Source organism: Melampsora larici-populina (genome assembly GCF_000204055.1).
Source record: "Melampsora larici-populina 98AG31 unplaced genomic scaffold MELLAscaffold_17, whole genome shotgun sequence".
NCBI lineage: Eukaryota > Fungi > Basidiomycota > Pucciniomycetes > Pucciniales > Melampsoraceae > Melampsora > Melampsora laricis-populina.
This window is the reverse complement of record NW_006768781.1, coordinates 337,944-361,955: the sequence shown is the minus strand read 5'-3', so window position 1 is coordinate 361,955 and position 24,012 is coordinate 337,944. Positions and strand designations below refer to the sequence as shown.

General features: G+C 40.8%; 6 protein-coding genes across 6 annotated transcripts; 5 read left to right on the top strand and 1 right to left on the bottom strand.

Annotated features, from left to right (window-relative positions):
- Nucleotides 1-6,697: 6,697 nt before the first annotated feature.
- Nucleotides 6,698-8,571, bottom strand: MELLADRAFT_116405 (uncharacterized protein; the record flags this gene model as incomplete). Its single annotated transcript, XM_007409681.1, has 10 exons — nt 6,698-6,951; nt 7,028-7,082; nt 7,164-7,276; nt 7,360-7,576; nt 7,682-7,833; nt 7,915-8,028; nt 8,103-8,153; nt 8,225-8,255; nt 8,356-8,420; nt 8,504-8,571. 10 exons carry the CDS (start codon nt 8,569-8,571, stop codon nt 6,858-6,860), a joined length of 960 nt encoding a protein of 319 aa, XP_007409743.1.
- A 1,975-nt stretch (nt 8,572-10,546) lies between these two features.
- On the top strand, nt 10,547-12,779 carry MELLADRAFT_86174 (uncharacterized protein; the record flags this gene model as incomplete). Its single annotated transcript, XM_007409879.1, has 2 exons — nt 10,547-12,565; nt 12,639-12,779. The coding sequence occupies 2 exons, from the start codon at nt 10,547-10,549 to the stop codon at nt 12,777-12,779; spliced, it is 2,160 nt and encodes a 719-aa protein (XP_007409941.1).
- A 2,312-nt stretch (nt 12,780-15,091) lies between these two features.
- Nucleotides 15,092-15,594, top strand: MELLADRAFT_62969 (uncharacterized protein; the record flags this gene model as incomplete). Its single annotated transcript, XM_007409880.1, has 3 exons — nt 15,092-15,272; nt 15,389-15,507; nt 15,538-15,594. The coding sequence occupies 3 exons, from the start codon at nt 15,092-15,094 to the stop codon at nt 15,592-15,594; spliced, it is 357 nt and encodes a 118-aa protein (XP_007409942.1).
- Nucleotides 15,595-17,666: 2,072 nt separating this feature from the next.
- On the top strand, nt 17,667-20,751 carry MELLADRAFT_77714 (uncharacterized protein; the record flags this gene model as incomplete). The annotated part of the gene is made up of 6 exons (XM_007409881.1): nt 17,667-17,844; nt 18,465-18,497; nt 18,528-18,646; nt 18,762-19,183; nt 19,232-19,868; nt 19,939-20,751. The coding sequence occupies 6 exons, from the start codon at nt 17,667-17,669 to the stop codon at nt 20,749-20,751; spliced, it is 2,202 nt and encodes a 733-aa protein (XP_007409943.1).
- Nucleotides 20,752-21,538: 787 nt separating this feature from the next.
- MELLADRAFT_62967 (uncharacterized protein) lies at nt 21,539-22,782 on the top strand (the record flags this gene model as incomplete). The annotated part of the gene is made up of 2 exons (XM_007409882.1): nt 21,539-22,181; nt 22,574-22,782. 2 exons carry the CDS (start codon nt 21,539-21,541, stop codon nt 22,780-22,782), a joined length of 852 nt encoding a protein of 283 aa, XP_007409944.1.
- A 177-nt stretch (nt 22,783-22,959) lies between these two features.
- On the top strand, nt 22,960-23,852 carry MELLADRAFT_106258 (uncharacterized protein; the record flags this gene model as incomplete). Its single annotated transcript, XM_007409883.1, has 3 exons — nt 22,960-23,078; nt 23,108-23,380; nt 23,516-23,852. 3 exons carry the CDS (start codon nt 22,960-22,962, stop codon nt 23,850-23,852), a joined length of 729 nt encoding a protein of 242 aa, XP_007409945.1.
- Nucleotides 23,853-24,012: the final 160 nt, after the last annotated feature.

Sequence of the window (24,012 nt, the reverse complement as noted above, 5' to 3'; positions counted from 1 at the left end):
TGGGAGCTACGGTATCACTGGATAAATGCAAATTCGGATTTTGAGAAGTCAAAGCTCTCGGACACATCGTATCAGGGCTGACCCTAGCTATAGACCAAAATAAGGTAGCGGTGGTTATACATAGGCCTTTGCCTAAGGCCGTTAAAGATATCCAAAGCTTTTTGGGATTCTCGAGTTACTACAGAATGTACTTGGAAAACTATGCCAAAGTAACTTTCCCTCTATACTATTTACTAAAGAAAGGAGTGGAGTTTACGATAACGGAAGAAAGAGCACTAGCCTGGAATAACGTGAAAACACTCCTTACCTCAGCACCTTGCCTCTTGCAGCCAGATTTTTCTAAGCCATTTATACTGTATGTTGATGCTAGTTTTTTAGGACTCGGGGCCAATACCCGAATCGCTCCGAAACGATATGAAATTTGGTCCATTTTCATATCGTTTCGGAGTGGGCGCTATGAATCGCTCCGCTCCGAGATCGCTATGAAAATGGAAAAAATCCTTGCCAGGTATCGGAGCGGAGGAATTGATCAATTCCCGCTACATAGCGCACTTAGCGGTGATGTAGGAAGACCAAACAAAAATTTTGTATTTCAAATATATTTGTACGTGACCATAGGGCTAGATACGTAGGAGAGTAGGACGTGTTTTCATAGAGACATCAGAAGCAAGAGAAACATGTATAATAAGAAAACTCAGAGTCAAGGTGAGACTTGAGTCACTTTAAGGAAGGAACACGTGTAAGAAATGAAATTGTATAAAAAGAAATTCTTTCGATGAAAGTAAATTGATGGACCTATCGGGTCATCTTTCCCGATGATTGCTTCTTTACCAATGCTTGCATATAAGATTGAAGCGCTTTGGCAGCTTCTTCAAACACCCCATCAGGGACGATTCCCTCCTTCAACCACGCTTGAGATCCAACAAGTCGCTCCATAGTTTTTGGGAGCATACTGCCTCTTGAAGGTGTACACACATCGGCAGCGGCTGAAAAAGTCCGCTCGCATGCACATGATGTGGCGGAAATTGATATATACGATATGAGCAAAAGGTTACAATTATGATGGAAGTAATAACTGTTTGAGTGGGTAACGAGAAAAGAACAAGTAAGTATCTTTGATTGAATCAATCAAAGATGAGGGATAGAATCTCACTGACCAAAAGATCACTACTAATACAACTTGGTAGTCAATTGGACCACATTTTGGCCCTTGAAATGTATTCCAGGGGTCGTGTTCCATTGGCCGTGGAGGTGGTGATGGACTAGGACCAATTAAGACAGGTGAAGTGGTCATCTAAGATCAAAAGAGGTGAAGGTGGGTGGCGTGAGGCGTCGATCTAGTGAAGGGGTGGGGTGACAACCCTCTACCCACCCCTTGGATCATGATGTCCGCTATATATCGGAGAACCCGATGTCCCGGGGCATTGCGTAGCGGTCCTTTTGCTATGGAAAAGTCTGGGGCTCGAGTTCGGTGCGCAGTTTCCGCTATGGACTGCGGAGGTCATAGCGGGTTCCAAATCCGCTCCGAAATCGCTCCGAAACAGCTATCTAGAGCGGAGCGATTCGGGTATTGTCGGGGCAGCACTGCACCAAAAACAAGTAGTTAACAATAAACTTGTTAACGGGCCGGTTTGCTTTATCTCAAGACAACTTAAAGAAAGCGAGAAGAGATACGGAGCACCTCAGTTGGAATGTCTCGCACTAGTTTGGGCACTAAATAAACTTCACTATTACCTTGACGGTATATACTTCGAAGTTATCACTGATTGCCAGGCTATAAAATCTTTATTAAATACAAAAACTCCAACTAGGCATATGCTAAGATGGCAAATGGCTATACAAGAGTATAAATCATACATGACAATTACTCATTGACCAGGCATCCTGCATAGTAACGCCGACGCGCTTAGTAGGATGGCAATGCCAAACACCCCGGACAATCCGGCTTGGGAAGCTGAAGATGAAGAGAGAGACATCCCGATCATGGGTTTAAGTTTGTGCAAACTATCAGATGAATTTTTTGCTCAGGTAGAAGAAAGTTACGCGCAAGACCCTAACATTACAACCTTGATCAAAATATTTGGACTAGAACAAAGAAATGTTACGCTGGAAAGTACGCTCCAACCAAAATGGAAAAAACCATTCGAGGAAGGTAAGTTTTCAGTCATCTCAGGATTATTATATTATAAAGAAAGACACACGAATGTTGTAGTCATATGTAATAAAACAGACATTGAGAAACTACTCGCAGTATGTCATGACAATTTTATGTCGGGACATCTGAGTGAAGAACGAGTCTTGCACAGAATGGCTTCAACTGCGTGGTGGCCAGAATGGAAAGATGACGTCAAACAGTACGTAGACTCATGCGAAAGATGTCAGAAAGCGAACAAACAAACCGGGAAGCGGTTTGGTTTGCTCCAACGAATTGAAGAACCAAAGTTCCCCTGGGAAATAATAAATATGGATTTTGTAACTGGTTTACCACCAGCGGGCCATGACAGCGCGAATAGCGTACTTGTGGTAGTCGATCAATTTTCGAGGAGAGCAAGATTCATACCCTGCCACAAAGAAATAGACGCCGCAGGTACAGCTCTCCTATTCTGGCAGCATATCATCACCGATAGTGGTTTACCCAAAGTGATCATTAGTGACCGAGACCCCAAATTCACATCTGAATTCTGGACAGGCCTAATGAGACTTATGGGTACTACCTTGGCGATGTCCACCGCATATCACCCTCAAACAGACGGGCTAGCAGAGAGAATGATACAGACCTTCGAAGACATGCTTCGAAGGTACTGTGCACTCGGTTTATCCTTCAAAGATAAGGACGGTTACACGCACAACTGGCGATCTCTGCTACCAGCTTTGGAACTAGCTTATAATACAAGCATCCACAGCACGACTGAGAAAACACCGTTCGAAATTGAACGAGGGTATAATCCGCGAACACCTAAAGATTTGATCAGAGACAAATCTATCCACATCCATCCAACGTCTCTAAGCTTCCACGACCTGTTGACAAAAGCTAGAAGTCACACTAGGAATTGTATAGACGATGCAGTTAAATATAACAAAACACGGTGGGATAAGACACATAAAGAACCAGAGTTCCTGGTAGGAGATAAAGTCCTAGTATCCACTGTCAACTTCAGTACCATACAAGGCCCTAGAAAACTAAAGGATTCGTTCGTAGGTCCTTTTACAGTTGTCAAACTCCACGGTCCGAATGCAGTGGAGGTATTGCTAACCGGAGAATTCGCGAGAAAGCATCCCACATTTCCGGTGTCGCTGCTAAAACACTTTAAAGAAGCGGACACCGGGAAATTCGCAAACAGACGACCAACCGAGGAAATCGTTCCTTTTGACGATGAAGCACCTAAAGAGGTACTGAAAGTTCTAGAGCAGAAACGAGTTAAACTCGCGGGTAAAGATGTAAGACTATATTTAGTCAGGTATAAGGGAAAACCCTCAGATTGCGACGAGTGGCTCTCGGAAGACAAGATATCGAACGCATTGCAAGTGCTTAGAAAGTTTAGGGTAGAAAAGAAAAACTCTTGAAAATTTTTTTTTTCTCTCTGGCCCCGGCGAGTGTCAACCAGGAGAGGTTCTGCAGAGCAGAACCCCCATAGATTGAACATAAAATACATAAAATAATGATATACAAAAAACTAAAAACTTACAACTCTATCACTCGAGTTTCAAGAGTGTATTATACATATAAAACAAGGAGCTGAGAAAAACCTATAGACCAGATGATAAAAACGCCGAGTCAAAGAAAACCCTTATGACGTAAAGGTCCTAACCAGCCCTTTAGTTATTCCCACTTCGTTCAGACCAAGTACAAAGTAACCAGGCAGAATGATTCCTATCCAGACCAGAGTTCCATGTTATTAGTAACTTGAAAACCCTGGAAACTACGAAATGAGACACTGACCAAACAGTAGCTCAGTAGAAAGATCCAGATATAAATAAACCAACGTTCGACCTAAAGGGAAAGGAATCAGATTATCTTACTTTAAAAACTTTACAACAACTACTTTAAACATACCTTTTACCTTTTCCCCTTTTTGATTGACCTTTCTACAATAGTCTTCCCACTAAACTTGTGCGATTGTTAGCTATCTAGATTTAGAGCTCTTTCAAAACTATTGTACGACTTAGTCATTTCATCGTTTCATCACCTCTTCCTTGAACCGAATCCTTTTATTGTTTTTTCGCTTCACGACTTCTTTAAAGATCGTTTAACTAGGGTTATTCGACTGAAGATCTCGTCTTTATTTTCTTTCTACACCTTTGATCGAACTCAAGTTCCTTCACTACTGCTAAAGCACACCTAAAGCAAGTCTACCTCGGTATTCACTTTAGTAGACGAGTTGGTTAAAAGACTCGTACTTAACTCAAGAAATTAACACTAAACACGAAGAACCAAAAATTACGATATTCTGATCTAGAGAAGACATCTACATTTCGTGAAAGTAAGCTTCAGCCTCTCAACTTCTTACTCATTTAGCTACCGCAGTTATAGTCAGGCTGACAAACATGATGTATGCAAGTCAAGTGGTTGGTTTCATTTTACTTCTTCCACTCTCTCTTGTTGGGTAATTTGTAACTGATCATATTGCATATCTATTTGTTTCCTTTGCTAGGGCTTGTTTGAAAAATTGCCTTACGGCCTTCTAGCCCAACAGGTTGGGCGGCAAGACTCTATCCAAGATATTTAATGAAACCTTTTGCCTCTTTCCTAGGTCCAAGCTGTGGCTTGACTGGTGTAATACAGTGGATATTCACTCAATGCTATTCAGCTTTTGTGATTGCCTCCCTTTTGACAATCCCCCACTTCCTTAGATCAATGTAATGTTTAGGGAAATATGTACGCTTGAAAGAGGCCATGAAGAAAGCACCAAGATCACAGATTGTTACAATGAATTAAGCCTCAAAATTTAAAAATCAATACAACAGGGAAACTCGCAAGCAATACAAAAGTAAGTGTTTGAATCAACACATTGAAATCAACCTGAGCTCCGGCAACTATCTGGCAAGTTTTGGCGATTCCAACATCTGGACCACCAGTTTTTTTTACTGACTGGACAAGTTGGAGAATATGCAACCGGTTTTTTTCTCCAAAATGTCAGATACAACATCCAAGCTGGCCATCCGCCGGATATCCAGCAGTAAATCAAAAAAATTTAATCAAAAAATAAAAAAACAAAAAACATTCTTCCCACAGTTCACCACCTCAAACAGCCTCCAGCTGTTTAACCCCACTCAAATATCAATCAATTACAGTATACCATATTCCCTCCTATCATCACTTGATCAGATATCGCAGTTATTTCAACTCATATTAATCACCCAACAAGCTGCATGTGGAAGTTTTTCAAAAAGACTGACAAGTACAAGAGTGATGGGGAGGAAAGTAAATAGTTTCTTCAATTTTTTTTATTTGTTTCTGTTTTTTTTTTTCAATCTGCTGTCCTTTAAATCCCTTTGAAATACATGCCAATACATGTCTTCAAATATACTGGATATCCAGCAAGGATTAATTTTTTTTGCCCCCTCTTCTGTCAACCGAACCGGCGGGAGTATCCGGCTACCGGATGGCTTCAAGGACCCATCCAATATCCAGATCCAACGGATAACCAGGGCCAGAGCTCAGCTTGAGAAAATGCCAATCACAGAAAAAGAAGTTCACAGTGAAATTTAATTGTTTCTCTTGAAATCGACCACTTCAATTTAATTTTGATTCATCATTTTCCAGAATTGAAACTTGTATTTATTTTTAGTACCACTGTCCATCTATTTTTCTTCAAGATTTATCAACTCAATTTCACACACTTTCACAAAAGTTATATGATCAAACATTCATGGTGGTGACACCTCTCAATCAGACTCTCACAAGGATTTCTCAAATTTACAGGTTGGATATTGTGTCTGCACAGCAGAGCATATGTGGATTCAAAGCTGTGACACCACGGGAATTATTTTGCATGAAACCCTTGTGAATTGTGGTGACCAGGCCTGCAGCTCTCTTTAATTGTGAGTCTCATTTGCCTAAGGTTGCTGGTTACTCTTGGGTGTGCCCCCACTGTACAATCCATTTTCTTTCATGTCCAACAACACCTTTCAACCTTGAAGATTTGACTACAGTCAATTCACAGATGCTGAGATCCCCCTTGTGAGATCTACCTTTATGTACATTTGTATGCATGGCCATGAGCTCTCTGCAGTAGATAGTTGAATGACTTGTAATCACAACTTTGCTTGGGGGGAGGGAAACTGACAAACCCAAGGCAAACAAGACCCACAATTGAAGAGATTTGAGGATCCAGTCACTGCAATTTGCTACAATGAGGTTTGAAGAAAAATTATTCCCATGGTGTGAGCTACAGATCACAGGCAGCAGTCACATGTGATGTCCAGAGTCCTGACTCACCCCCAGATGTGGAGACTCCCGATGGCACACCCCAGATTGTGACATGACCACTACATTGTTCTGGTTTGACTATGATCAAGAGTCTGTGAAATGTAGGTATGCTGTGGTTGCTCTGCCCTTGACTTTCTGAAATAGGATTTGTTCCAAAAACATCTGACTTTGAATCAAATGAACTTACTGAATCCTTGTGACAATTATAACAGTGCATGATCAGTGCCATACATCATGTTATGCTTCATGGAAGGACAGGACAGGACAGGCCAATCCAATCAGCAGATGCAATTCCAAAAGCCAGGATGATCAAGTGGTTGAACAATGAAAACTTCTGTTTCACATACATGATTTTTTCAGATTGTGATTCACAACAATCAGTTATATTAAGAAAAGTATCAATTTCAAGAGATGGACCATACTACTTTCAAAGTTCTTTGAATTTATTGGCTGCATGTAACAGCTCACACTGAGTACCACTCTCTTTTGCTGAATGTCCAGCATCAGGAATAATTTTGAAACTAAAAACCAAGAGAATACATCAGTCAAATTCTTTGTTAAAGTGCTGTTATGTGTTTGAGTAGCAGATTACTCAACTCAGCTTCAGGCCAAGCTTTGTGTAGATCCCATGCAGTTTTTGCTGGACAAACAACTTGAGAGATTTTCAAAATAGTTTTAGTCAGAAAATTATAATTATGTTTGAACGTGAAAAGATTGTTTTCTTTTCACTTACCATCATATCGTCCTTGTACAATTACAGTAGGTATATGACGAATTTTATCGATTTCATCTTTTTCTAATAATTGACCATCTCGCATCCAACCACCATTAACAAAATAATGGCATCTATTGTAGAAAAAAATGTTTCATTAAAATCAAAAATAATAGCTTTCCGAAGTTTTTTTTAGAAATAAAGTTGACAACTTAACTCAATCCTTGCAAATTTATCTGAAAAATCATCTTCTTTTGCTTTCTTCAAATATTCTTCATCAACCATTAATCTGCTTGTACTACATTCCCAAAGTGACCATTCTTTTGCTGCTTTTGATCTTACATTCAAATCAGTTGACGTTAATCTTTTATAATAAGCTGACACCATATCATTTCTTTCGTCTTCAGGTATGACTGAGATATACTTTTCCCATGCTGTATAATATTTTTTCAAACATTCCGGATCAGAAACGAACCGAACAAATTAATCAATAAATGAGTGTGTTTTGTTGCATATCTAGAGAGTTTTTAAAAACCTACCATCTGGAAATAAAAAGTTACTTCCAGGTCCTTGATAAAAGAAATTTAATTCTTCTTTACGTAAAGTGAAGATACCACGTAAGATGAGAGCTTTAACTCTTTGAGGAAATGATTGAGCATAAGCTAATGATAAAGTTGAGCCCCATGAACCTCTATGAAACGAAAAAAAGAATCTTCTGATCAGTTTAGTCTTTTCCTATTGTAATCTAGCTCGTCATGATGAAATGACTTACCCAAAGACGACCCATTTCTCTATCTTTAAATGTTCACGTATCTTTTCTATGTCAGAAACAAGATCCCAAGTTGTGTTTTCTTCTAGACATGAAGGAGGTGTTGATTTCCCTGCCCTTTTGGTTTGTTCAGAGGTTAAGTTTTATTAATGTGATCATTGATTTTATTCAAGGTTGATTTTGGTCTTTACCCTCTTTGATCAAATAAGACGACACGGTAGATCTTAGGATCAAAATATCGCCTGAATTTCAAAAACATCAAATATCAATCTCCGTATTCATGAATTCTAAGCAAGCTTTTCAATAAACTAACCTATCGAACTCTGAACAACCTCCACCAGGTCCTTGATCGATCAAGATTAAACAATCAAGATCATGAAACCGGCAAGTGTAATCCTTTCGATGGTCCCTTGGGAACCTTCGATAAAGAGATCTTTAACTCACCACCATGAATGAAGATCACAGGTTTTCCATTCGGATTACCACTTTGTTCTACATAAAGTGTATGTCTTTCAAATAGAGAAGAGCGTCAATGGCGATCGAAGTTCAATTCGATTTGTTTAAGGAAATGAATGTTTAGAATGAGACCAACATTTTGGAGACTACCAACATCTCATGAGCAAAAGGACTCACTACATCGAATAAAGTAGGTGATGTCATCTTCAAGAAAATTAAATTCAAATCAAGAGCCGCATACACCGTTGTAGTGCAGGATTCACACCCAAGCTGTACCGACCTATCCTTGACTTTATTCGGGTTTCGGGACCATCCAACTTAATTCCTTGTCATCCATCATTCAACATTTTCACAGGACTAGAATGGGAGTTGTCAATGTATGTGCACTATGTATGAGACTCATAGATCAATACCCAGGACTGCATTTGAATCTTCCCGCATATCTATATGCTTTGACGAGTGCATATGCAAATGGAATAGCCTATAGAAAACATTTGTTATTCGTTGGTTGGGAATCAATCTAGGTGAGCCAGGACTTTTTGCCTCGAAGAAAGTGGGTCTGTGTTACTCTCCTGAGTCAACGTACTCCATGGTGTTTGACTAGGTTAGACTGTGAAAGGGGCTTTAAGGCAAGCGCATCCTAAAGTTGTTGGTGTGAATTTTGAAATCGAAACATGCTTTTTAAAGCTTCTTTGTTGTAGATAACCCGCTGAGCTTGGTATAAAATCAAACGATTCTCATGGTCAATTGACTAAGGCGCCTTGATTAATCTCGCAAATTCTTTTTAAAGATTAAACAAGACCCAAAAGTTTAGAGTATGTATGCTTTTTAAGATTGTTCACACCACTGCAAGGCCAGATAAGGCTTGTTTCAGCAATCAATTCCGGTGTCTTGACCGAGATAAAGCAATGCTGATTGCGAGTCTTGCTGTGGATTAAAGCCCACTCATCTTCATCAGGGAGTCACACTCATTCAAGTTTTGGTTGATTTGCCCAACATCATTCCAGTTTGCTTTATTGTTTCTCAATCTTCTTACTATCCATCATCATTTAAACCGACTAAGAATCGTTAGCATCGAAAAATCGGTGTTAAAGGTTCAGGTTGAGATCAGTTGAGATCCTGATCAAAACATCTTGCCCCTTTTTTCAAAAAAACGACACATGAAGTAGATCCTTAAAACATATCCTTCGTACCTTGCCAAGTTAAAAAAAACAATTCACATTCAGTCATTAATTGAAGTCTGCCTGCCTTTTTCCGAATAATCATTATCATATCCTAACATTTAATTCTTGAATTTCCTTTAACAATTTCCTCAACAATAATAAACACTTTCTTTATTTTCAATACCAACATCAATCCAACTCAACATCAACATCTCATCATCACTATCATTTAAATTCGACTCAGGATCTTATCACTCCAAGAATTCAAATCATACATTGAAGGGATCACATTCATCTATTCTTGATTGTCTCAACATTTTCATCTGAAATATTATTGATATCTGTTATTCTTTACACAAAGGATTCAAATTATCAACTCATTGACCATCTGTTTTTGTTGACTGTCGTTGAGTATTATTCTCAAGCTCACCTCTCTCTGCCGTACTGGACTTCTCACTGATCTCAAAACCATCAAAACTTAGGCTACTCTGATCAAAATAATTCAACATTTCTTGAGGGTGAGTTTGCATTTCGTATAAACTCATGGTTGAATGTTGTGCTTACCTTGGCGCACGATATCAATATTAAACTTCAGTTTCTCAAAGTGTCAAGAATCAACACTCCCGTTGTCACCCCCCTCAAATCCTCATCTTCTCGTTCATTCAGTTTTCTTTCAAACTTCAGACCCTGCGTTACCATCTCTCCTTTCTTTGATCATCCACCTACCACGTGTGACTTATCAATCTCACTCGTTAGATCCAACGTTTGAGCCAAATTTTGCCAAGATCCAGTGCGTACATTTTCATCATCTCTGTTTATCCTCTTTTTGCGTGAGCTCGGCACGTATGATGTGTTTTGGATTTTTCCCATGTCATTACACATTGTTTTGTAAAGATATTGAACAAGGAATGATGCTATATTCAATTTGGATCCACTGATCACTGAACCTTTTATCCATTTCAGCTCACGCGTATCTGTTATATCATATCTGGCAAACTTCAAACTATAAATTCGTCATGAGCACTTCGAACAAACAACTTCAATTTTCCCCTTCGTCTCCTTGTCCTCCATCCTCTGATCTTAAAGATCTTTTAGTAGCTCGCGCTCGTATCCACCCTCATTTTAACCAAACTTATTTAAAATCTTTGCACTCACCTGGTTCAGAGAGCGTTCAATTACCTCCTAGCCCAAATCCAACTATAAAACCTTCCACTCCTTCATCTACGGTTAAAGTTGATTCGACTAACATCTTACAGACTCCTACTTCTATTGCAATTACTGAAGGTAGTCAATATTCACCCTCCGTTCTCAACGTTGATCCTGACTCAGAGACTTTACAAGATATCCAATCTGAACGTCTTAGTATCACTTCAGATTCTCCTGATTCATCTTACTCGCCTATAATCCTCAAGGCTCGTCGTACAATTGCTGTTGACGTGTCGAAAACATTGGATAATTTGGATCAAGAAAATATCGCGACTAACGAAGGTTGTAACACAAAACCCTCCGAAGTTCACTCGCCGAAATCATTACAGGAATTTTTAATCTCTGGTGGATCTCCTCGTCCAATCAGTACCGCTCAAGATATGTCCACTGAACTGAGTCCGATGAAGACCTTTCTGGGACCAAAACTTACTCGACATGGTGATGCTCCTTGGAGTGAGACTTCGACGGGCGAGGAAGATTCTAACGAGAGTGGTAGTCAACTAGATCATAATAATATTCTTCCTCGTACTTCTCCAAGTCCTTCTTTGCGTCAGATTCCATTTGCTCTCTCACATGTCTTAACGGGTGGCGCTCGGAGAAATGGTAGTAGAGCTCGTCAAGCTACTGATGTGGTACTTTTTGATATCGTCGATCCACCTGTTCCGAAAGCCACAGAAACTACATCATCCTCTACCGATAGCACTAAAAATGAGGATCTCAATACTTCATCCTCTACCTTGGGTCTATCTAGAACTCCCAGTGAAAGTTCAAATAGTATAACTCATACCAGTACATCCGCCGCCACACCTAGTACCAGCTGGTCAAGTCTTCCGTCCGCAACAGGAAACTCTCAAACTGCCAAGCTCGTTGAACAATCTACCGGTCGACCTGCTCAGCCTCCAATGAATAAATCAGCCCTTAGTTCCTCAGCACCTGCTCCAACCGCACTACCCACTTTACCGTTGGCAGGACCGTCTTCAGACTCACGTCGATCACAGTCTGTTGAACCTGACTCCTCCGCTACTCGATCTCAAGACCGATCCCTCTCATCTCTAGAGAATTTCCCGGTGGATGCAGCATTCAATTACCCTGAATTGGCACCTAGATCAGTAACTCCCTCTAGTCTATCTGGTAAAATGCTCAAGAAGAAGAAAAGTGCTGGTTTCTTACGGTCACTCAAGAAGGCAGTCGGATCAGTAACTCATGACGAAGTTCGATCAGTCTCTGGTCCAGTAGGACAAGTGATTCGGAATGGTGGAGCAGATCCTATGCCAGCTGCTAGACCTTTACCTTCTGGTCTACCATCTGCACCTCTCCCACGTACTCGTAACAAATCATTTGGAGGAAAACTTGCGGCATTTGCAGTACAACAACAACAACCCAACTCGAATAATAACGCGGTTGAACAATTAGCTGTACCACTTCCAACTAATTTACATTCAAGAAGAAATCAATTAAATCCATTACAACATCAGACATTGAATTTAAGACCGATCTCTATGGCATTTTCGGCCGGATTTTCAGCCGATTTATTACTTCAATCATCTGAGTTGCAAGAAAATCAATTTTCACCTTCATTATTTAAGTGTGATTCATCTTCTGGTGATTCTGATATAAGTACCTTACCTTCGCCTATTCAAACATTATCTTCGATGTCAAACTCGATACCACCTAAATCTAATCATTCAAATAAATCTACCGGTTCCAAGAAGAATAAACAAGATGAAGTAAACCAACTTGAAGTACAAGTGAAAACGTTGAAGGATGAAATCGCTTCACTTAAAGCTGAACGTGAGAATTACTTGCATATTTCTCTTCATAATGAAAGTGTACGTTACTTTCTGATCTTTGTTTGTCAACTATGATTCAAATATGCTGATGATATGTTTCTGTTTAAAATAGAGCGATCAAGATTCAAAGTGCGAAAAGTGCGGTTGTAGTGGTCGTTGTTCAGCTGCTAAGGTATCTGTTTTAGATAGACCTAGGATCAAAGGTTCTATTGGTGCTCCTTTATTATTTACAAGTGGTAGAGATTATTCGTAAAGGCAAATTTGATTTCTTTACTTATTATTGAATGTCAAAAGTTTCTTGAATTATTTTAAGTCTTTCATTATTCCTTTCTCCTTGCTTTTTTTGTGTTTGTCATGTTTATTTTTTTATGGATAATCTTCAATTTTTTCTCTTGACAGTTTTTAGTTTAATCAGAAGCTTACTACATAGATAAACTCTAGTCAATAATTTGGACTTTTTCTTCGAACTTTATTTCAATCAAATTAAAAACTTGATATGTTCTTTCATTGAAAATCTCTTTTCGAATTCGTAACTTCTTTTCTTTCATACATTTATTTGATCTTGATCTATATCTATATTGAAAAACAACCTTTATGTGTTTGTGTAACTTTCCTTCTACAATATTGATTGATTAGTTTTCTTCTTGCTGTATATCGTGGAAATAGATTGTTCTTCTTGGATTGAAATTGTACATGCTGTCCATAATGAACTATAGAAAAAGTTAGCGTGACAAACGAAGAATGAGAATCGGTACGGCAAAATTCAGACAGGAAGATGTCAAGAGGTGATGAGAATGTGTTTTTCCCTTTGGGCTTCAACGGGTTTGATCGCGGTATGATAATGTAGATTGTGTCAGCGTCGGATGAACACTCGCAATACTGAACAAATCAAGAAATTCCGCTTTTAGTTTTCCCTATTTCAAAAGGTTTCATAAAGTCTTTTCCTTGACAAGTTTGAACCGCTATTCGGGCAAGAATATTTGTGGAAACACCGTCTTTAAGCTGTTGATATATACGTAATACATGGCGTGGCGCTGTTATAAGGGCAGATGTGAATCTCATAAAATAGGTGGTCAAGTTCCACCCCAGTCCACTCCGACCCCGCTGTTGGGCTTTTGTTAAGCTAGGATGAGGTGTGGACCCGCTTACTTTTGGCTTGCGGTGAACCAAGGCAGACTGCACAGCCCATCCCGTGGCTGTGATCACTTGATCATGTTAGCGATAGTCATCAGTTGACTCAAACGGTTGTGGGTTAGCTTAACAAAGCCCTCTCTGCGCGGCCGCGTCCGCGCCCTCGCAGAGGGGCTTAGGACCTCTTAGGACTAATCGTCGATTTTTGGCTTGAGCACTACACTCCTTAAGTGTCGCTAAGGAGTTTTTTGAATTTTTACGCTTCCCTCACAAACCAACCTCACTTGGCCCTGCTGGGAAAGTTGTTCATGATCATTTTCTACATGTGTATATCTTGTTATCACGAGAGAAACACTACCCCACCATGCTGTTCTTGAGGGAATTTTCAAGCCTTATGTCTCACTTGTAAAGGGGCATACAGGGTGAATTTGCACCGTACCCGATTTTTGGCTCATTGCTACAGGTGTTTTGTAAGAATCATCAACCTCCTTTTTTGGCCACACCGTTCACACTGGCCATGATTCTAGACTACGAGATTATGTAGAATTTTTATCAGAACAACTTTCCCTGCGGAGTCAGGTGAAGTTTGTTTGTGAGGGAAGCGTGAAAACCCGAAAAACTCCTTAGAGACACTTAAGGAGTGTAGTGCTCAAGCCAAAAATCGACGATTAGTCCTAAGCCCCTCTGCGAGGGCGCGGACGCGGCCGCGCAGAGAGGGCTTTGTTAAGCTAAGGTTGTGGGCGATTCAATTCTATCTTGTTATGGAGCGTATCACGCCCTATCCCGCGGCAAGGGTCCAGGTTCGGCTACGAGTATGACATCGAGGGGGCTGATCATGTGATCAACTGACATGTCTAGTTGGGATAGCTGATGATGTTGGGTTAACAAGGGTCCTGCTCATCTTTATTTAACACCCTAGGAAGATTCCAGGGGTACATCAATAAGTCGATGATTGAGTGACTTGGTGTAATACTTGACCTGCTGAGCCAGACAAGACTGGTTTTTGCGAAGAGGTTTGTCTGTGTTTGCATGTTGTACACACATATGCCAAGGGAGGCCACGAATGGCTTGCATCTTTATCCAAGGTCATTCGCCTGTAGAATATTTTAAAGGATCAAGTATTCGGTATTCATGCTCAATTGGGCGCTGGCTGATTTGTATCTGCCCATTCACATTCCAAATCTCCGGCATTCCTCTTGTAGCATTTTGTGTACCCGATTTCCCCGAATATATTGATTTAAAGTAGAATTTTTGAGAAGCAAGAACAAGCCATGGCTGTGCAAAAAGTGATAATTCGGAACACTGAAGTTGTCATGAACGATTATAAACCTGAAGAGACGTCAATCCCCCCGCCCATAACCCCGTCACACACCATTTTCAAGAAACCTCGCTACTTTCTTCTACCCACAGGCAACAAAAATCGAGATTTTGAACATGTACAACTTAAGGGTCATATTACTATTGGCTTTGGTCTTTGTCGCCATCGAGTCGCTGGCCGCTCAGACTAAAGTTGTGTATCACTCCTTCTTCCAATGTTCCGACAACACGCTCGCTGTCTGTGCCAACTCCTGGTCTCATCGGAGCGGGAGCGGGTCTTATGGCCTTGTCCAGGGTGGTCAGTTTTTTCTTTTTTTGGTCAGGCGAGATAGACGTCTCACCCATCATCAAACCCACCTCAAGATATCTATGAAAACCCTCTCCTCTGACAAATATTTTGCTATGTGTATTTAGCTTCCTATGCCGCCGATACGGGTTTGACGCAAAAGGATGGATCTTCAGCTTGGGAGGATAAATTGTGGTCATGTGATTACCAAGGCAAATCTGGCGCATTTTGTTGTGAAAAGAAAATTGTGAGCAATACATTATTCTTTGACATGTAGCTCAACACTCAAGCTGATGACTCATCATCACTTCAATGGTTCTATTTAATCAGATAAACAATCAAGTCAGCCAGTGCGCTCATATGTCACCTGGACATTGATAAAATTGATACACATCATGTATGATAATCAATATGATCTTTCGAGTACGGAATCGAAACCAAAATTCTTCATACTATTTTAGCTATCCCTATAAAGATTACGTCGCGTAAATATGAGTTCGATAGCCTTGTAATGATGCAAACTTAGTAAAAGTTGAGCTTTATTTGACCGCTGACTGCTCGATATTTTCCTTGAAAAGATCACGGTCCACCTTTGATAAAAGAACTTTTCATGCTCAGTGCTGGTTTGAGTACGGACTAGGCATCAAAATTATCCATGCAACATTAGCTATCCATATAAGATTCAGTCACATACTCATGAGTTGGATGACCTTGTTGCAATGTAGACGTACAGAGATTGTCAATTGAAGCTTTACCTCACCTCTGACTGCTCGATACATATGTTTATTGAAAAGAGCACAATCCAGCTTTGGAGAACAAGACCTTTGCTACATCATCATAGTGATGCTCAGTGTGCGTGTATGTAAGATGTTCCATACTACATGGATGGACGGTTCACCGATGTGGGGAGCATTCGAGGATTGTTGGAAATGGGCGAAACGATCCCCGGGCGAAAAGTCTCATGTACGAGACAGCCTGTACCAAGTCCGTGCAAGAGGTACAGCGCAATTCAAAAATATAAGCCACTCGTGAGGTGGCTTAAGCTTCCGGATCGCGGTGGCCTGGCAGACCTCGATGGTATACCAGATCATCAATTATGATAATATAACATTACAACATAAAAACATTCACCCTTTGCTTCGATTCAAGTTTATAGATTTCAATCAATACGAACAATTTTTATCTATCTCGATGAAGAACAGATGCATCTCACTTTTTTAGATTATTCATCATATCATCATAAAGGGTGGAGGAAGATGGTGTTAGATTTCATCCAAGTCTTTAGGATATAAAACCAAAACACTCGAAGATTTGAATCACTTTAAAATGCTTAAGCCAACATTTATCAATCCAAGCTTTATAAAACGTGGAAATGAAAATAAAAACCAATGACCGTTCAAAGAAGTGGAGCCAAAAACTTGAAAGCAAAAAAAAAACTTAAAAACAGAATATGTCAAGCTGATCTTTCTGAATCAGACAGAGCTTGATCAATTCATTTCTCAGCCAGATGTTATGCAATCTGACGACGTTAGCGGAGGTGATTGTTTTCTCCTACTTACATATGCTCTCTTGATAGTCGCGAGCTGGAAGTGAGCGAGTTTCCGATTGCGACCTGTACTACAAGGTACTACATCCAAGGCTCAAGCCATCTTCCTATGTACATACAGGAAGGTGGCGTCTTGAGGATACTTTTCGCCCATCTGCCTTTTCGCCCACTTTCGCCGGATCTCAACGATAATCGAATTCTCTGCCGATGTGTGATCCACCAAGCTGCGGCAATTCTGTTGAGCGTCTGATCACACCCCGAATCCTCCAAATCTCGCCTTTGTGGCAGAATATCTGAGAAGCAACAGAAGCCAAGGCTTTCCGAAAAGTGTTAAATTTGAGCACTCAGACGGTGACTCAGACCGTCACAGGAATTTGACAGACGAGTAGGGTAGATCAGGGTCCCCGTCAATCCCCATCGTCATGTTTCAAGCAAAAGAGACGTCGACTTTATTTATGGCTTAAAGTGCCTCCTGAGCCAAAGGCTATGAGGCACTGCGACTACTTGTGCTCCGCACCGGTAAAAATGTGAGGAGAAGGACGCGTGCTGGTTTAAAGTATTACAAGGGTTGTTTGGGTATATGTGGTGGCGCTAAAGCATGGGGAATTACAAGGAATTAAATGGGTGGAGTGAATATGTTTTGAGGGGCGGTCTCTTCGGTGATATGCCCATACCCAACGGTTGTTGAACCGCCGAGTTGAGTTGTAGTCTTTTGAAACGCACTTGATCAAAAGAGCTCGAAAGCCTTCGGGTTCTAGACATCAACTTCCACCACCCATCCACCCATAACAGACTGTCTTTAAAGAATTCTTTATTTTCTTCTACACATCGGCTATAGCAAACATTGAAAGTATTTGAAAATGTACAAATTAAACCTCATAGCACTCTTCGCATTCATCGCGGTCTGCATCGCTCCTCTTTTGGCCGGTAATCCTGCAGTATACCGCACTTTCTTTCAATGTTCAGGAACGCACCCTATCTGTGCCAACACATGGGGAAAACCGGATAACAAGGGTTATTATGACAAAGTCACAGAAGGTCAGTCTAGACGTCTCAGCCCATGATCAAACCATTCAAGACGCCCTCTGATAAATGTCTTGGAATGTATCTACGTACATAGCTTCCCGGGGAGTCGACACGCGATCAAGAGCAAGCAACGGCGCTGTAGAGTGGTCATGTGATAATCAACACAAACACGGCGCGTTTTGTTGTACAGGCCAACTTGTCAGCGTTACATTCTTTTTTGGCATCTAGCATACATCCAAGCTGACAACTCATCATCACCTTGATCAATGATTTTATAGGATGAGGAAATTGATCAAGCCACCAATTGCTATAAGGTCAAACCTGGAAATCAATAAAATCGATGACATCGAGTATCATAAAAATTGAATGGTGTCTGAATACGGATTCGAAATCAATATCATTTATGCAATTATAAGATCACGAGTCCGATACATGATTATGAGTTCGATAGCTTTGCTGCAACGCAGGCGTAGTGAGACCCATGTAATATTTGACTTCGAGGATGTGGCCGCGAGGGAAGAGGGCTTAGCTAAGCTTACTTCTGGCTGCTCGAAAGTTATCTATAAAAAGATGCCAATCCAATTTTCAAAGAAAGAAAGACCTTTGCTCTCCTTTGCTACCTGATTGCATAGTGAGCGATGTTGAAATCACTAATACTATAATATGTACGTGTTATGGCGGGTGCGGCTATCTAGGCGGGTCTTGTCAGACGCGTTGCGGTCTTGTGGTCGGACTACCCGCTCTTGAGTATCTGCACCTTCTCAGCCAGGCTGCCAGCTGGACGTGTTTGAAAAACTTTAAGAATCGAGTGAGAGTGAGCTGAGTGAGTGCTCAAAATTATTCGAGGGTCTCGGTGTCTCATTTAGTTATCCATGAAGATAACCCATCATTGCGTTCGGACTATCAATCGATCACCATAACCTGTAAAGCAAAGCGAGATCGCACTTCAAACGAAATACGCTTACAACCCTATCACCAACCTGAAAAGCACGGATGTGCTCATGGAAGCTCCTCAAGTAGATCAGCAAGTCGAACCACGCTTTCTATCGACTGACATTCAACGTCTTCCCACTTTCTTTTGCAAGTCAGTCGCAACTGTCTACACCACCTGCTCTTCTCTCGTCATGCCTTCGAACGCCGTTGCCGGATTTCCTCTTGATGAAATCGAGAGTCAGCTTAATAAAGATGAATGGAGGATTCGCAAAGAGTATCTTAGTGATGGGCGTAGTAAAGTAGAGTGTTGGATTCAAGGGGTCGGATGGCCGGGCAAAACATTTTGCGTTTGTGGTTGGCTCATCGGCATAGATCGTAGAGAGTTTTGGCTGACTTATTATAGTGAGCTATGTTTTACGTATGTCATTGTCTTCCTTTCGAGTTAATCTTTTCTGCTGATCCATAGGCCTCGTTCATTGACCATGTTCTTAGTTGATGACGGTACGGCTATCTTAGAATGCCGGATTGCTATAAAACAGCTTCAGGATATCGATAGCTGCCGAAACGCGCCAAATCAACCTATCACAAGTCCTGAAAATTCAGACATGCCGACAATGGAGACGGAAGAACTAGGACATATCTCCAAAACATCAGATCCTAAACTTGATCCTTATCGTAGACCGCCAAAACCCGCGAAGAAAACATCGACTCATCGGGACAAACTGCTTCCGGCCAATCTGACAATCCCTATTCTTACCGACATTGAAGTGCTCATTGAAAAATACCTGCATATCCCAATAGGTACTACTTTGCGTATTTCTGGTCACCCACGAGAGGTATACAACGGTAGGACACGCATTTTAGAAGTTGATCGCTTCTCATCGCTCGATGACCCCAACGAGGAGATCCGATTTCGCAAGCATCTCATCCATTCTCGTCGTCATGTTTACAATCGTTTGTTCCGGTTGAAAGACATATGTCCAGAAGCTCTGGCTCAGCCTCAAGAATCATCAAAGCGAAACATCACTTGTGTTTCGCAAACAAATGAATCTAATACTGAGGACACAAGCAAGTCGATCAAGACATCTGCAAGCCAATCAAAGGTCAGTGACGCACCCTGATCATTTTGATCGTAACTCTGATGTTAGTTGGCCTTTCTTTTTTGCACTCTAGCGTCTTCGATTACGCAAAGTGGAGGCTATCAAACCCGAGGAAGCTACCTTTTCACTCTTTCTTACATATCTCGCACATCATATCACGAAGACTTGCTCCACTCCGAAACCTCGTACCAAGCCTGGGCATCTCCCCCCTCCCAAACCAAAGGAAACGGCTGTATTCACAATATCAGACTTGACTGAAAACTCCGAATTGAGGTCTCTTCTCGTCAAGGTGATTCATAAGAAGGAATATGAGCAACGAGCAACGAGCAGACCGTCCGAAAACTCTAGTACTTCAAATTCACGTCTAGTTGGCCCTAAAGCCAAACCAAGCTTATTGATGAATGCCCAAACCAAGGAGCTACATAAGGATGCGAAGACGACAAAGGAATCTGATAGTTGTACATCTGTTTCCTCCATGGCCGATTTAGCATCTTTCACAAGTAAATTGACAAGTCAAGAGCTAGAGCAACAGATCAAGGCTCAATTCCGCAAGGCGATGCATAGACTAACCGTAAGAGGGATTGTGATTATATCACCTGAATTTGAAGATAAATTTACAATTCCAGATTTACATAGTCTCGGGAAATTTTTAAGGAACATCTTAAACCAATCCTCAGGATCAACTCGTAAAGTGAATGGTTTCAATCAATTTTTCAAATTAGAAACCATCATGTCTAGATTAAAAAGAGATGAAATGTGGAAATGGATACATGAAGATAAAGTATCAGAAGTTTTAGAAGGGATGATTGAGCTTGGTGAAGTTTGTAAAATCTTTGATGGATTGGATTGGAAATGGTCATTAAAAGAGGTTGTCCTTGTTGAATGAATTAAGATTATTATATATCTTTGTATACATCGTCGTTTCTGTTTTTTTTCTTCTGGTCTTGCATCTTCGTCTTTGGAAAAGAAACTTATACATTCATGTAATTATCATCATGTATCTCATACCAATTTCATGAGTACCACCTCGATTCAAAGATAGTAATCAAACTAAAGAACGCATACTCTCCCTGTATCACTTGAGCCTCACTAGAAATATCAAGGCGTGAGAAACCTAGTCAGTTTCCTAGCCTCTTGCTCAAGGCACGCTGAGCTAGATTCGTCCATGGATAGAGTAACTTCATAGTGACATGTAAACTAAAAGGGGAAGTGTAAATGAAATGAAGAACCCAAGGAAGATCCCATGGTATTACGAATGGGATGATTGACCGAAATAGAGACACAGGTTTCGAAGGCAATGACCTGATGATACTTCTTCCTCGTCTTCCCTTTTCCCTTTACACTCCATCTCATTTATCTCTCATTTTCCTTTACCTTACTCTATCCATTAGTTACAATTATTATTATCGACAAGTACAACTAACTTGTCTATAATCCTTTACCAACAAACAAATTTTCTATTATTTTATTTTATTAAGTTTACACCTTATCAGATTCACAACTTATCTTATAACAACTCTTATTATAACTTATCGTATAACTAATCTTACTATAACTTATCGTTTACTAACCGAATTTCCCTGAAGTAATCCTCTTCTAATTCAAACACCTAATTACCGACAAAAGACATCTATCTGAGTTAAACATCCCTCATTACAATCATTCCAACAAAGATGACTAAGAGCTCAATCACGTCGAAGGCGATTAGGGCGAGCCGTCGAGTCCAGGGTCTGGAAGTTAGCCCCGAGGGGGATACAGGTACCTTAGGAGTTAACGTAGCAGGACCGTCAAACTCTGAACCAAACCTCATTTCAACTAACGACCACCAAGAGGACGATGACGAACAATCCAAGACAGACGACGACACAAATGAATTAGGAGACCAGCCAGAACTCAACGAGAAAGGCCAACCAGATCCATCGAAAGATAAGCGTAAACTGGATCCCCCACAAAGCCATAATTACTCGAATTTCATCGGAAACGTTCCCATTCCTTTCCCGGCAGAGACGAACCCTCTATTCAACGCGACAATCAGAGTTCCCAAAGGCAAAGAACGAGCGGAACGATCCTCTTCCGATATAGACGACTTAGCAGGTGACTTTGTGGATGACGATTACGAATCAGGAGGAACCTCAGACGAACTAGAAGTTGAAGAATTAGAAGATCACCAAGGATCGTCCCCTTCCTTAGGATCTTCAAACGGAGAGGAAGAACCAGACAGCTCAAGCTCCAGCTCCGATTCAGACAGCGAAGGAAGCGAAGAAGATTCGTCTTCAGAGAGCGGATCAGAAGACTCAGAAAGAGAAGTAAAGAAAGGTAAGAAAGTCTATAACCATCAAAGACCTTTAATAAGCTATACTCCACATCCTCCCTAAGAAAAGGGAAAGAACTTCTCCCCATCCCCTACTACACTCTTCCAAAAATACCACTCCAAATTCCACTTTTTGATCTCGTTCGATGAATCACGATTCTATCATCCATCTATGTTACTCGGTGACGATTGATTCTCCCGGAAAGCTCCCAAGAAGGGTAGAGCGCCCCTCTGAATAAGAAGGAAGAGATACGTATAGAGATATCTGCCTTTTTATGGCGTTAGTGGATGACCAGTCCAGATAACAGATGTGGCAGAAAAAGCATCGCATAGTCAAAAGACGATGAAAGAGCTATCCATTAACTTGAGAAAATGATTCTCTTCCTCTTCGAAACAGATAAGAAACGGAAACGCACATCAAAGTTGAAGAAGAAACTAGAAGATGCAAAGAATGAAATCAAACGTTTAGGCAAGATAGCTAACATTAAACCATCGAAGGAGACTAAGAAATCAAAGAGAAGAACGAAGAAGGATACTGAGAAAAAGAAACGAAGCAAGAAGAATGGAATACAAGTGAACATCGGCGTAATTCCAAAGTCAGACTAGATCCAACTACAGCCATTTTGGAGGAAACAAATGAAAAAGTTAGAGTCATCCATCCCCTTGACAGTATTCGATCAAAGTTTCGCGCTAGCAGACAAGGAAGAATACAAAAGACAACATCATTTGTCATCGTCGAAAACTTCAAAAAACAAAGGTTTAGAGGCACCATCCGAGTTCAAAATGACTTACGGAGAGTGGACAGAGAACATCAGCCTCTTCAAGCGTTACTTGATCCAACATAAGCAGAAAGAAGTAGCAGAAAGACTCAACTTCCACATCAAAAACGTAAAGCAAGTCAAGTGAGTAAATCTGACCACTTACAAAATAGAGAAAAGACAATGACTGACAGGAAGACGGATAACAGGAGAGCGACAGAGTGTTGGATGACAGCACTGCGTTACGACATACTGTGCAGACAACACATCTTTATAGAAAGATTAAACAAAGAGCCGATAAAAGATATCGGTACATTCATGAAGAAATACGAAGACAAAGCCAAAGACAAGTCATTGAACTTTGGAGAGGCGAACGGAGGTGAAACGAACCCTTACGCGAAGGGAGGTAAACTAGAATGGAGACACCCCGAGACTGATTTAGCATTGTGAGTAGAGAAGGATTCTTAACGTTAGAAGAAGAAAGAAGCCTAAAAAGATACATATTGTAGAAATCACAATTCGGCAACCGAGAACCAACTGACAGCATCTGGCTCCAGAGATTTCAACAATGACTTTCATAGGAAAAGAAGAGGTCCACGCCCAAACAGAAATTTCTCATACGGAGCAAGACCAGGATTCAACCAGTACAACAGGGGACCAAACTTTAGCCACAACGTCCCGTTTCATCAGAATCAACTACCGACAATCCACATGGGCTTCCCTAGTCAAGGACAATCAAACTCAAACCAAGCACCGGTGAACGTCGGCCTGACCTCGATCCCAAACGTCGCTACAAACAACAATACACAGCCAAACAATTACAACAATTACCAAGGAAGAGGAGCAAGAGGTACCTGGAGAGGTACGAGAGGAGGAGTAGGCAGAGGTGTGGGAAGACAGGTACAGAATGAGACGTGAGTGTAAAACCGAGAGCCTGTTTCAGATTTCAATTACCACCACGCTCGTTAAGCTATACCAAATTATTTCACTACATCAACTTTTATTTCAAAGTCACTCCTTGTTTAACTTAATTTCATAATTCCAATTGTAACGCCTTTAAGCTTTAGAAATTTCAAGA